At 33.8% G+C, this 14,806-nt stretch overlaps 1 protein-coding gene across 12 annotated transcripts in view; it reads right to left on the reverse strand.

Moving 5' to 3' along the window:
• DMXL1 (Dmx like 1) overlaps nucleotides 1–14,806 on the reverse strand; it is a 166,860-nt gene that overhangs the window by 121,889 nt on the left and 30,165 nt on the right. For 8 of the 12 annotated variants that reach the window (XM_073221580.1, XM_073221586.1, XM_073221582.1 and 5 more), the window contains exons 3-7: nucleotides 12,371–12,442; nucleotides 8,287–8,377; nucleotides 4,344–4,476; nucleotides 2,747–2,813; nucleotides 1,472–1,650 (exon numbers count right to left, since the gene is read on the reverse strand). In XM_073221580.1, the coding sequence (XP_073077681.1) occupies nucleotides 1,472–1,650; nucleotides 2,747–2,813; nucleotides 4,344–4,476; nucleotides 8,287–8,377; nucleotides 12,371–12,442 (542 nt within the window). The remainder of the gene's footprint in view (nucleotides 1–1,471; nucleotides 1,651–2,746; nucleotides 2,814–4,343; nucleotides 4,477–8,286; nucleotides 8,378–12,370; nucleotides 12,443–14,806) is intronic. The other 4 variants (XM_073221581.1, XM_073221583.1, XM_073221590.1 and 1 more) reach the window with 1 other exon arrangement.

Genomic DNA, 14,806 nt, shown 5'->3' on the forward strand with positions numbered 1-14,806 from the left:
GTGAAGTGCAAGGGCAGTCATATCACAGAAACTTTCGGTTTTGATCACGCATCATGAACTATAAACAATCAAGTCAGATATGATTTGATTTTTATACTTGATTTATATGTGAATCCCACATTTCTCCCTTGTTTTTTTTTAATAAAATGCTGAAGTGGTAGTTAGATGCAAGATAAAGGTAGAAAACATAATTTAGTGCCATAAGAGGGCAAATGTAGATGATCGTGTGTGAAGGTTCTTTTGCCAACAATATAGACTGTCCACACTACTTTCCCTTAGCCCAAAGACTGACTCATCCTCCTAACAATAGACTCATTCCTGTTCCTAGAGAATCCTATTCCTATGCTTTACTAGACTGGAGGGCTGGGGTAGGAAGAACAGAAATAACTACACTAGAAAGTAACTAAAAATCTAGGTATAACAATGACAGATACAAGTTATTATACATTTGTACAAACCCACAGACTGTACAAAGCCAAGAGGGAACTGTAAACTATGGACATTAGGTGGTAAAGATATGTTGATGTAGGTTCATGAATTGTAACAAAGTTAACAACATTTTGATCAGGGATGTTGATAATGGGTAAGGCTGTGCCTGTGGGAGGGAAAAAGGGGATATGGGAAATCTCTGTTCCTTCTCAATTTTGCCGTGAACCTTAAACTGCTCTAAAAAGCCCAGTCTTAATATAAAAAAATTTTTTTCTTAATCTCGGTATATTCTGCTGGCTCAGAGAACAAAACTGAAGTCAACAAATGATCCAGGTATATTACCAAAGATCAGTTTAGAACATCTCAGATGACAAAAGGTAAGGAACAAACTGTATTGCTCCAAGCCAGGCCAAATTGAAAATGGTCTCTATAACTTACTAAATATAGACAAAAATTCAATGGGATATCAAATCTTGCAAGGACAACAGGTAAGAAAGGAAATATTAACAGGTGTGCTTGTGCATGCACGTGGAGGTTGAACAAATACCAACTTCAGAGTATTATAATGTATTAACCCCACTCCCTTTTCCTCAAAGATGTTGGATACAGTTAAAGAAATGTTTGAGGTCTCATGGTACGTCCTCTCAATAAAGCTGTTTTGGTATTCTTAAAAGGAAAGCAGAGGAGATACACATAGAATGTGCAAGATGAGGGAGTGAAATGTGAAGAAGTCCATGCAAATGGCAATATGGAGAATGACTGAGATGAAAGAATTGGATACAAAATACAGAGAAGAAAAAGATGTACAACTCTTTCACTTAAAAACATCTGCTCTGGAGGTAAATTATTCTTTCATATGGCTCTCCTCTTGTCAATCATAGTTGACCCATGGCCAGAGGTCTGCAGAACAAGGACTAGCTAATATTACTTGAATCTTCATAGGTAAAAGACCTGTGTCTATGGGTTCTCAAAAAGTAAAGACAGTTAAAGTCACAAAGATGATATTTTCTTAATACATGGAAAAAATGACCAATCTACTGACCTAGGCATGTATTTGCTTGTTTTACGCCAGGAAAATCCATTTACAGCTCGAGGATGGGCCAGATATACAAAAGAAAAGTCAATTTCTCCTTGGGATTGTTTTTCTGAACTTGTATCTGGAGAGGTAACAGCTGTCCGCCAATTTTCTATATTATACCATACCTTTAAAAGACAGTCATCCTAAGAAAGAAAAACAAAACAAAAATATCCAGATCAGAATTAATTAAAGGTTAGTAAGTCAAATAGCATACATAAGATTTTTTTCCCCATTACAGGAGCTTAGGGATGGGAGAAGGAGCTGGGCATGGAGAAACTGAGAAGAAAACCTCTGATTCTCGTACTTTTCTCTTAGTATTATTTAACTGTGATTTGAGAACGAAGGTGTGTGAATATGTGTATTTTGAAAGGATAAGGAAAATCTTAGTTACTAAGTAGTACAGAAAATGGAGTCATTCAGGAAAGAAACATGAAGTTAAGGGTTTCTTTTTTACCACTTAGCTGTGTATCAGTAAGAAAGCACTACCACTAGCAGACTTACAAAAATAGCTCATTTTTAAAAACACAGGACAGTTTTCAGGAATATGAGCATTCAAAGAAAATGTTGAGAATGATAATAACTAGTTAACAGCTACTATTATATAAAATATTTTAAGTATAATCAAAATTGCATCTCCTAATTTGGTAAGTAAAGGATGAACAAGGGAAACCAGAATGCACCATGTTTTGCTCTTAGACTATAACCTCATTGCCACCCGCAAAGTCAGTCAAATAAACAACTCCACTTCTCTCCTAAAAAAGCATCACTGAGGATTTAGGTATCTCACATTCTTAGTCTGCAGAAGGCTCTGAGCCTTGGGAATAATTTCAGACTATTAATTATGTATAAACCACTCTGGGAACCAATGATTCAACAAAATAATTTGAAAGAAATACATTTTTCTAAAGTCAACAGGTAATAACAAAGAAAATTATTATAAATGTCATTCTAGGAAGTCTGTAAATTCTTATATTTGCTTAGAGAGATTAATTACTCACCCAAGATCAAAAAAATTGGTAAATGGCAGATTTATACCCAGATCTACATTTAAGCCTATGGTGTTTCAATTCTACCATACTGTCCTTCAACACAATAAGTTAGCCAATTTTTTGCTATTTAACATTTTTAATAGAAAACATTTTCAACTTAAATAAATAAAAGAAAGAAGCCGGTTAATGCTTTTGAATTTTCAGGAAGAAACCATATATACAATTCGGCAATAGCATGTTCACAAATTACCTTCCCAGCAGTGGCAAAAAATTCTCCATCTGGTGAAAATTTCATTAAATGAACTTGGGAAGCAGTCCTGTAAATTGAACAGATAAGGAATAATTTTCAAAGCAAATTAAATGACAGAGAAAGTGGTATTACTTCTCTAACCTGTATTCAGAAATTTGTTTCAAATAGAAAATTTTGTGACATGTTTTACACTAACTTTTAAACATATCTCATAATATACAATAAATAGAAAAATATTAATTACATATAATTTTGTAATGTAAAAATATCCATGCATAAGATTCCTGCAAGGAATGACCTGTCAGTCTTTAATGCTTAAAATGGAGGAGCTATAGCTCACATTCCCTGAGGATGTGAAAGAAAAAGGTTTCATTTTTTTATTCTGGATATCTGATTTCCAGAGCCCTAGATATCTTTATTCCAAAATGCATTTTCATTAAATCAATATTTTTAAATGAGTGCTACTTTAAGCATTTGCCCAATTTATGTGTGGGTTAATGGTGGCCTTGCAACCATCATAGATTCAGCCTGCCAGCTTCTCCTATATACTTGGTGCACACTTGCCTTTTCTTCTCTGTGGAGCTTTGGCTCATTTTCCTTCATCACCTTCCCTTCTAGCTACCCTTAAATGCTGGTCTTAAGAAACCCCTTACCATTGCTTTCCTTTTCTTTACCCAAGTTCATACTTATGAATGAAACTAAATTTATTTGTAAAGCAGGCCAAAGAAGAATTGTGTCACAGATCATTTCAAACACAAATAACATTTTTTCTTGATTTCAAGTATAATAAGTATGTAACAGAAAATGTTGATGTAGAGGTATGAAAAGAAAAAAATGAAATGATCTATAGTTTCACCAATATCACAATCACACCCACTGCCAGGCAAAAGCACTGTTAACATTTTAATACACAGACTTCCAAATCCTTCTCTCCACCCTCCCTATATAGTTTCTGTGGGACAGTGTTAAGGGAGGGAGATGGAAACTAAGGTCATATTTACAATTTGCTTTGTACTAAAGATTTGAAAAGATATCATGAACATGTTTACATATCAATATGTATAGATGTGCATTATTTCATTGGCTTAAATTATTCCATGACACATATATGCAATGGGTGACAATAATTCACTCTAGTTTTTTCAGTTTTGCTGCTACAAAAAAAAAAGTGGTGCAATGAACATTCTCGCACATGCATTTTCATACATCTAATTAATCCTAAGGATATCCTTAATACAAATTATTAAAAGTGCCTTTCTTCATATTTGTGACCCTGTTTCCCCTATGGTCTTCTCAAAACAACAGCAACAGCAGTCCTTTTAAAAGGGAATCAGAAATTCAGCAAAGTTGCAGGATACACAATTAATACAGAAATCTGTTGCATTCCTATATACTAACAATAAACTAACAGAGAAATCAGGGAAACAACTCCATCTACAATTACATCAAAAAGAATAAAATACCTAGGAATAAATCTAACCAAGGAGGTGAAATATTTTTTATGTCAATGTGGTTTTACAAAAAACTAAAATGCATTTAAATATAACAAAACCACATGGAACAGCTTTATCAGTTTAATCCCTAATTAACTGCTTACTTGCAATGCCAAATGCATCTCCAATCCCCAAAGTTAAGATCCGTTTTATGTGGATTTTCATCTTCAGTTGGCTTTTCCAAGTAAACATTGGACCAGAGTTGCAAACAGCTAGAACCAGTTAAAAGACGGTTGCCTAAAAAATATATAGATCATTCACCATTTATTATTTAGGTAGTGAGTTAAGTTACATGCTGAAAAGTTTCACATAATACTACAAAGATAATACAACTTCCCAAAAAAAGTCAAATAACAAAAAAGAGATTGGGAAAGGGAGAATAAGGCTGTATTTTAATTCTGTATAAACAACTTCAGGAAAAAAAGGCAGATCTTACAATCTCTCATCCAACAAACTTTTAATGAACATCATCTTTGTGTGAGGCACCAGGGATACAATGACATATGAAGCACTGTCCTTTTTCATGATAAATTCTTACGCCAGGAGAGAAATTTATGAACAGAGGCATGAAGGCATGTAAGTTTAATATATTCCCAAGAATGCCTCACACTCTGATGTGGTTAAGGAATAAGTATACAGTAAACCTAGAAAAAGAAATATGGTTAGAAAAACTCTGCAGTCAGATTGTGAAGCATTTTTGAAGTTCATAAGGAATTGGGAGTTAAACATTTTTGAGGGGATGGGAGTGTTACATCAGGAAATCTGTTTTTAGAACAAGGGGTTTTAACTTGGGGTGGCATGTCAACAGTTGGACTTGAAGAAGCCTGTAAACTTTTCTCCATTGAGACAATGTGCAAAAGTTTTATGTATATTATGTGCATTTTTCTACAGAGATAATCCATAATGTTTACCATACTTTCAAAGACTCTAGTAGACAGTGAATGGTAAACATTCTTTTCAGAAAATAACTCTAGAGATAGCCACAATTAGGGAAAACATAATTCACAGAGAAACCTGGTTAACTTACTTATAAAAATACACATGGGAAATCATGGGGATCTGGATCAAATTCTAAAGAAGCAAGAATTTGAAACCTATTTCAAAAAGCAGACTTTTCAAGGCTCGACATTAACTAAAAAAACAGGGAGACACAAGAGGTTTCAAGGGACAGATTCCAACTTTATTACTTGGGTAATTGAGTAGAAGACTGTGCTATCCATCCAAAGAAGGTAACAGAGGACACACAGTTTTGGTCAAAAGCTAACAATATAAGGCATGTACCTTGGGAGTTAAGGACTATGGATTTGTGTCTCTCTAGAAAGATCATTATTTCAGAAGAAAAGTGGGTCTGTGGTAAAAACAAAGACTTCAGATCCGAAATCCAAGTCTAAAACCCAAGTAAGTCACTTAACTAACCACATGAATTTGATCTAGTTTGGCAATCTCTGAGACTCAATTTTCTCATCTATGAATTTATAAATTTGTATAGAGATGTTGTAAGGATTAGCTATGATATTTTTAACATATCCAGCATACTCTAGGCACTTAGGCAGAAGCTCAATAAACAGTAGCAACTACGGGGAAAGCTTCACACACAGTTAAAACAGCCAAGAAGTACTAATGAGGTATTTCATTTAAATACGGTTACTATTCCACTGTTCAGCTTACCAACAGACACTGGTTTCTTTTTTGAGATATAATTGACATATACTATTATATTAATTCAGGTGTACAACATATTGATTAGATATTTGTATAAATTGCGACATGATCAGTTCAATAAGTTCAGTTAAAATGCATCACCATCCAGTTACAATTTTTTTTTCTTTTGATGAGAACTTTGAAGATCTCTTTTAGCAACTTTCAAATACACAATACAGTACTATTAACTATAGTCACCATGCTGTACATTATATAACCAGGACTTTTTATTTTATAACTGGAAATTTGTATCTTTTGACCACTTTCACCTGTTTCATTCCCACCCCACTTCCCACTTCTGGCCACTACCAATCTGTTCTCTGTAAATATTAATTCAGTTTTTGTAACCTTTCTTTTCTATAACATAAACTTAAGATAAAATTAAGATATCCCATGAAGGATTAAAAAATTAATATAGAATACAAAATAATCCTAGTTAGAATGAAACACAAGTAGTTAAGGTATGGCATTACATTTTGATTTAGCACAAAGGGCAGAGTTATGGATATTAAAGCAAGAAAAAGAGCATGAAAATTCTAAAACAAAATCTTATGATTTAAGCAAGATGCTACAGTGGATTTGGAGACAACACAAAAGCACTCTAGTTTACTAACACCAGCTGAAAATACCTGTATTGTGTGCCAATACCTGGTATATAATAAAAAGTAAATATTAATCAAAACTAAATTACTAACATGTCACTTAAAATACTTACAATCTGTTTATAAATAATCACAAAGTTCATCTGGAAAAGTAATAATACACTAATACTCCCAAATATTTATTACAGTTGTAATCTATTTCTCAACCAAACCATTACATTTTAAACTTTTCAATTACTATAAGAAAAACAATAAACTTTTATATAAATTTCAGCTCAATCATGGTTAAAAAGATAATGGGCATGAGCTGTTGTCAAGTCACTACTAGATATGTTTAGAAAACTCTTTGAACACTGCTCTGTAATGATGATTTTAGAGGAATTTAACATTAATACTATCTTCTGAAGCATTAGTACTGAGACCACAGATACAAAAATTCCAAGCTACTACTATGTCATTACTACAGAAATATCACTCAATTCAAATTTAAATGTTTTTATTATAGTTATTAATATGACACTTGAAGCAGCCTGTTCACTAATATTTTTATAGAACTCTATCATTCACCACCAAGTACTTTCATTTACACTGCCATATGTAATCATTAAAAAACTATCTTGTGAAACAGACATGAATTTACAAGTGAGTTAACCATTCTTGATCTATTAAGTAATCTGTTCATGATCATAAAATTTGTAGTCAAATATGTAAACATTTTTTGAGAGCCTGATATATGATGTGCTTCTAAATATAAGTAAAATACTAAATGAAAAAGAATCTCAGCCTGGTCTAATAAAAAAATTACTCATGTAAACAAATGATTACAATAGTTTGCAATGCTATAATAACCACATAATTTATAATCCAAACAGGAACACTTGGGATAGAAGGTGATATTACTAATAATCATATGAGGACAACAGGCATAAATGGGGACATAAGAAACCCTATCTACAGTAGAGTTACAAAGTGCTGTATTAATGTCAAATTTGAACTCAGGTCTGACCCATTTTTACTGCTTGCATAAAATATACCTTTAGGTCACCAGCTAGTAAGCATCAGTCTTACAATCTCATAGGAAGAAATATTTTTAAACAGTGTGATTTTTTTCTTTTTTAAATCTCAAAGATAATCTTTTTCCTAAATTTTGAAAAGTTCTGTACTTGTATTTTAAATTAACATTCTTTCTCAGCCATTTCACCTATTATATTAAAATTTGAACTATCTCATCTGCCTAAACTCATGACTTCTACTTCTATGCTCCAAAGAGAACTTCTTTCTTATATTCTAGAAATTTCTAGTTTGGATACTGCTATTTGATATCAAGCACCTCAAATTCTCCATATCCAAACAAAACCTTTGGGCTGGTTTTTAATGCAGAAACAGGTAACTGATATATACAGACATTATCTCTTCTTAGAATCTACTTTTTCTCCCCTCGTCCATCTATTCCCAGTCTCATTTTAAAAAATCTCTCTGCTCTCAGGTCAAAGATCCTTCCTCTTCAATGAAATTTTGATTCCCCAGAGAAAACTAATGTCACCTTCCCAAAACAACAGATTTTCCTAGTATCATTGGACACATATTACAGTGCATCTTCATTTCACTATTAGCTCTAAAAAAGCACAATGTTTTTTATTTACTTCTGTGTTCTCTACAATCTTATGCAAAGTAGAACTGAAATACATGAAATTAATAAAGGCAACAGCTTAGGTAAGCAATATTCCATTTCAGTTAATCCTACCTGCATTCTTACCTGCAGGATCCCAAGTTATATTGTGTGCTATTGATTCCAGAAGAAATTGGCCACTTTTCTGCCACTGGCTATATAATTCCTAAAAAAAGACATTAAGCCAATTATTATTAGTATCTTTTCTATGTCAACTGTATACATTCATTCTTATTATTCTTAGTAATACATAAAGTGATTTTCTTGGAGGTATAATTGACCATGCAGTTATTTTTAAGGAGAACAAATTCAGTTCAATTCAGTCAAGAATAATAAGAATTATGTGATGGAGGAGATCAGTGAGAGGATATTTAGGTCCAAAGGTCTGTCTTTGGTATATTTAAAAAACCAGTAAGTATATGCTGACTTAGACAATAAACACATTAACCTCAAAATCTTAAAATTATAATAATTATTATTATAGTTAATAAAGTTTTACTTTTAAATACGTCTGTTTCTCTGATATTTGAGGCTTTCTTCTCTTTGAATGTTTCATCCCCATTATGAGATCATATGGTATATATGAAAATTCAGAATAAGAGATGTAACAAATCCATTATATTATATAGCTTAGTCTTTTCATTCTGTAAAGCACTGTTTTTCAAACTTTTTTACCTGCAAAGCAGTAAGAAATGTATGCTGCACTGTGACCCAAAACATGTATACATATACATATAAATGCAATCTAAGTTTATCCTTAGTACATGTGATGCACTCAAACGTTTTCTATTCTGTTTTACTTTTAAATTCAGGTTATGGCCTAACTTACTTTACTAACCTCTAGTAGATGGAGACCCATAAACAAACTTTCTGTTAAGGTAGTGGTTCTCACACTTTAGCACAAGAATAGTCTCAGACATTTATTAAAAATACAAATTTCTGAGACCCATGCCTAAAGGTTCAGGTTCAGAAGGTCCAGGACAGGACACAAGATCTATACTTTAAACCAGTATCACAAATGAATTTTGATAGAGGTGGCCTAAAGAATATGCCTTTATTAAACAAGCCTTGCAGGAAGAGCCCCCAATCACAGTACACATCAGAACTCTCATTAGAAATAGACTTAAATACCTAAACATAATCCCATACTTACAGATTTAGAATACTCGGGGCAGTATCTGGACACATGCACAAGTAGTAATTCTAAAGCATACATCCCATGAAGAACCACCATCATAAAGAATATTCCAGAATGTACAAAGAAAGGGAAGTAATATATATTTTTATGAGGATCTAAAGATTATCTGAGACTATATCCTGGAATTACAGATTTTTGTGTACCTTACAAGTCTACAATTTTTCCATTAGATTCAGTTTTCACCTTATTCATCAAGCTTTTTTTTAACCTTCTCTGCAAAGTCAGTGCCACCTACCAATAAACCAGCCTATTTTGAATTTTTAACACTATCGTATTAAACATTTTAGTTCAAAAAAAAATGGGCAAAAATGAATTTCTCAATTTCACCCTTACTAATTAAAGGCATTTTAACAAAACATACTGATTTTTTAAGTCAATTATTTCATTCAACTAATAGTTCTTATTATTTCAAATGTATTATTCTGGGTGGAGTGACCACCTTTAGAATTTATTTTCAGTACTGCCAATTACTGTAAGAACCTCTCCACTGGATTCAAAGGTAGCATATAAACACAAATAGAAATCAGGGGAGAATTGTTGACTCTCCTTCCATGAAATTTAAAAATGGGAATCAACTAACCAGAGGAAATATTTTTTTTACTAGCACAAAATGGGGAAAAGAATGCTCACTCATAGAAATCAATACAGCTGATTTTACTTCTAATTTTATAGCTCAAAAGCTGTTTCATTGGTCAACTCACTTATTTTCTTGGGGCCTCTGCTGCCTGATTTATAAATAAGAAGTAACAGTTGACATACTGAGGGAATATGTAAGATACTACAAAGATAAGTGAGAATGAAAAGCATTAAAAGATACATAAAGGCATGTCTATTATTAGAACACTGTTTAATTCTTTACATTTAACATATTTCCACACAGCCTTTGACATCATGTCACCCCTACTACATACTCATGAGGAATGAATAGATATCAACTCATTTCAGAATTCAGCAAAGAGCCTCATAAAGCTGGCTTGCTCAAGATCAAACAGCTAGAAAGAAACCAGTCCTGTGACTCCTAATACAATGCTTTTTAGATCACACTGTGCTGATCTTCTTTCACATGGTTTAAATCCCTGGTTTACTCTTCAGTGGAGATGGTTAAAATAACCTGGTCTATCTGTTACATTTAAGAGCTTCAAAGCAAGCAACCAAGAAATCTACTACATAACCTCAAAATTTTAAACTCTTGTTTCAATGAGCTTTCAGAACTATTTCTGAAAACAGTTTCTTTATAAAGAAAATCATTCAGTGACCCATTAACAATTACGTGATATAAGTACAAGAATATAAGTTCTAGAGGCCTGTTAAAACTTTGCAGTTAAAACATGTAACTTTAAGAAAATAAATAAGAAAAGGCAGAAAAACTACATACAAGTTGACCATAAAAACAAAGAATAAAGTGCCACATATTACTGGACAATGGAGTTTGCCACTAGCAATAAAGTAACTATCAAATTTAAAGTTATTGACTCTTCAAATACTTACTATAAAAGAAAAATTGTCAAAAGGGAAAAAATCCAAAGCATTTCAAGACAATTCATCAGTGGAACTTAGCTTAATTCTTTCAGCTAAAGAATAAAAACATTTTTAATATGGAAGTGGTACTATAGTATTTAAGTTATACTGATTTATTTGATATCAATCTGAATTTGTACTCTTAAAAATACTGTCTTTTACGGATAAGATTCCTCAAGGGAGGAACAACCTAAGACAGGCACAGTCGTAGGGGTGCCATCAGGTGAGAAATTGGGGATCAACAGTGGTGAGGCTTAGAACCTCACGCCCCCTGTTTTGAGAGAAATCTTCTGCATCCATGGATGTTTTAATGCCCTTGTCTAGCTTGGATTAACACATAGTCTACAGGCACACACCTGATCATCTACATTTGCTCTCTTACAACACTAAACTATGTTTTCTACCTTTATCTTGCATCTACCTACCACTTCAGCATTTTATTAAAAATAAAAATAATAATAATAATAATAAAGGGAGAAATGTGGGATCCACATATAAATCAAGTATAAAAATCAAACAAAAAAAAGAGAAAATGGTATTTGGAAACCATAATCTAAGTATTAGGAGTGCTCATTGCTGGTGAGTTGTTCACCATTTTTTTTTTTTGTGCTTTTCAGTGGGCAGACAGGCAACATGTTTCATTTTATTTAATTTTTAAACAAAATACATCATGAATTCATACTACTTCTAAATCAAATTCAGGACTGCAAGGTTTTTATTGAAATTCATACAGCTTACAACTACATCTCCTTTCTCTGCTGCAAAAACTCCTAATCCTCAATGATACCAACATAATTCCTCATTTGCTTTGTTTCACTATATAGACACAATAGCCTGAGAATGACAAGACCAACACTTCACCAGCAACGTTACTACTGAATTTAATTTTAATTTTAAAAATGTACAGCCAAATGCCTGTATTTTAAAGTCACTTGAGATAGTTTCCCTTTCTGTGATTATGCACGAACTAGACACACATTTAGGTTCATTTGTCTCATTTCACTTCCAGTTTTTAGAGATTGCATTTTTATACTTAAGTAAAATATTTACATGTTTCCAAAATAAAGTCTACTACACAAGGAATATGCAAAGCAGTTTAACTTCTAGCTTTGGCACCTTCCATCCACTATTACGTTTAACTCTAAGAAGCAAGTACTATTACTGTTTATTCCATAGATGGGGAAAAATGAGGCTTTGATAGCTTATTATTAACCTGAGGTCACACAGCTAGTAGGAGAAAGAACTAGGGTTGGCACTTGGGTTTCCAGAAACCTCCAGAAGGTGGATTTTTTCCTATCTTATTCTCTATTGCATCTCCACCATCTATTTAGTACAAAAAACAGTTGGTGAATCAATAAACAAAAGGTGGATTGAAAAAAAAAATACTGTCTTTTAATACTTAAGACATTTTAATTTCTAGAAGAAAGATGACAAATTACCTACCAGATTTTTCTTTTGCTTTGGTAGGCTAACTGGTTCAAAAACAGAGATAACATTTCCATAGGATGCTGCAATCTTAGAAAAAAGAAAGAAAAGTTATGGATACATTAACTTACTTTGAATTTAGAAAGAAAAATAAATAAATACTATAACTTAAAATATGTGCAAACACAATTTCATTCACCAGTAATTAAGAATGTCAGTTTTAGAAACAAATACCATCCAGGTCAGAATCGCAATCTGTCATTCACTGTGTAACTATCAAGTTAATTTCTCTGAGCTTTATCTATATTTATAATGTGTAATACTATATTTCTAACAGATTTTGAGGAGTGAAATAGCATTTGTAAAACATCTAGTATATAATTATCTGTAAGATGCACAATAAATGTTAACTCCCTTCCTACCAGAAGAAAATGTATTGATGTATTCTCTGCCAAGTTTAGAATCTAAAATGACTTAAAAATCAGTTTTTAGGTTATCTGTTCTCAAAATTCAAAATTCTGTCAGTGTATACTTAATTTTTACAAAATAAAATGTAGATCTACTGCTGTGTGAAGTTTCTCAATATCCATTTTATTTGGGTATCTTTAAAATTAACTCTTTAAATCAAGGGTGCATAACCCTTCCTGGCTCAGTTTTACTTGAGTGAGTCACAAATGAACATCAAGATTTCAGAATTCAGATGAAAAGAATGAATGAATCAGGGGTAAAAATAGCATAATCTAGTGAATAGGAGGTAAAGAATGAGGATGTAACATAGATGAGGAAAGAAACTACAATGGATATTTTTAACCATTCTGAGGCGTTCTTAGGATGTAGAAATCATCTGCACTGAGCTCGTCTGGGAGTGAGTGTTTAGTTTGGGCCTTTAAGTTTGGGTAGGATTTCAAAGGACAGTGAATATTTAAGTTCAGAAACAGGGCATAATATGAACACAAGTGTAAAGATTAAGAGGCAATGTATATTTGAAGGTAACTGACCACCAGCCCAGCTAGAAGAGAATGTCCTATAGCAAAGCAATGAACACAAGGTCAAAAAGGCAGGTTTGGGTTTGAGCCAGGCTGTACAAGGCCTCATGCCAAGGAGAATAATTTGAACTTTTCTAAGGTAATAGGAAGCAAATGAATAACAAGACAAATTCATATGAATTTTCTCAGGAAAATTAATATGGTAGTACTACAAAATAAAAACAGTGATGATAAAACACTGTTGCCTATGGTATCAAGAAGCATTTCCTTCTTAAAGGCAAGCAAAAGTACCAGGTGCCAGAACCTGCATGTTTTCTCCCGAATGCCCTAAGGAGAATCATTGAATTATACCGATACCTGTGAAACAAAGGAAACCTTCCTTTACTAGAATCATTACAAAACCAAATGACCTCTTCATTCTAACTTAGTTTAGTATATAATCTAATTTATCACAAAAAGGTAACTCATACTGTAAATTATTAAAATCAGATTTCTAACATTAACCAGCTCTATGTAAGTCTAAATGATGTAAGCAAGATTTCACATATAATGACCAGGTTACACCCAGAGCTAGAAGATCAAACAAACACAAAGAGGAGAAGGGGAAAAAAACGTTTCAATAACTTTTGGCAAGAGAGGAAAAAAGATGGCGGAGAGAAAAGTGTGGCAGAAATCTCCTCCAAAAACCACATATATTTTGAAAATACAGCAAATACAACTATTCCTAAAAAAGTGACCAGAAGTAAGAGTGCACCAGCCAGTCTACATCTGAGAGAAGGGAACAACTCACGGAAAAGGGTAAAAAAGCAGAGACCCAGGGGAATCCAACCACTCCCCCACCCCAGCTCACCAGCAGGAGGAAGAGAATCAGAGCAGAGAGGGAATGGAAGCACAGGACTGCTAAATATCCAGCCCTAGAAATCTACTCCAGGAGCACAGACCCACACTGCATGGTGCTCTGGAGATTGGAGGGGCTGAAAACCAAAGTCAGAGACTGAGACTACAAACAGGTTCCCACAACCATCTGCCCTAGGACAAAAGAAAAGCAGGTGCTTTGAAAGACTTCGCCAGAGTGAGAGGGCTGCTAAAAAGGCAAGGGTTTAGGAGAAGAAACAGGTGGACAGAACTGTCCTAGCACACTCAACCCAGCAGGTTGGGAACTTTCAAGAGCCTCAGGTGCTCCATCCCCTGGTGGGCAATGAAGCCCCGAGGTCCCTCAACCACGATGAGCAACCTGACACTTCTTCCCCTGCCGCTGGCACCTGAGTGCAAACCTGCTGTCCCCGCCATGGCTGCAATCAGCTAGAGGGAAGCCCCGCCTACAACAACTACACAGCTTAACGCAGAGGCTTCTCACTGCAGTTGGTTAACTGGGCCTGACAGCAGAGACAGGCATGGTAACCAGGAAGCACAGGTTAACTGGGCCTGACAGCAGAGACAGGCATGGTAACCAGGAAGCACAAAAGGG

The sequence above is a fragment of the Manis javanica genome, chromosome 14 (genome assembly GCF_040802235.1).
Source record: "Manis javanica isolate MJ-LG chromosome 14, MJ_LKY, whole genome shotgun sequence".
Taxonomy (NCBI): domain Eukaryota; kingdom Metazoa; phylum Chordata; class Mammalia; order Pholidota; family Manidae; genus Manis; species Manis javanica.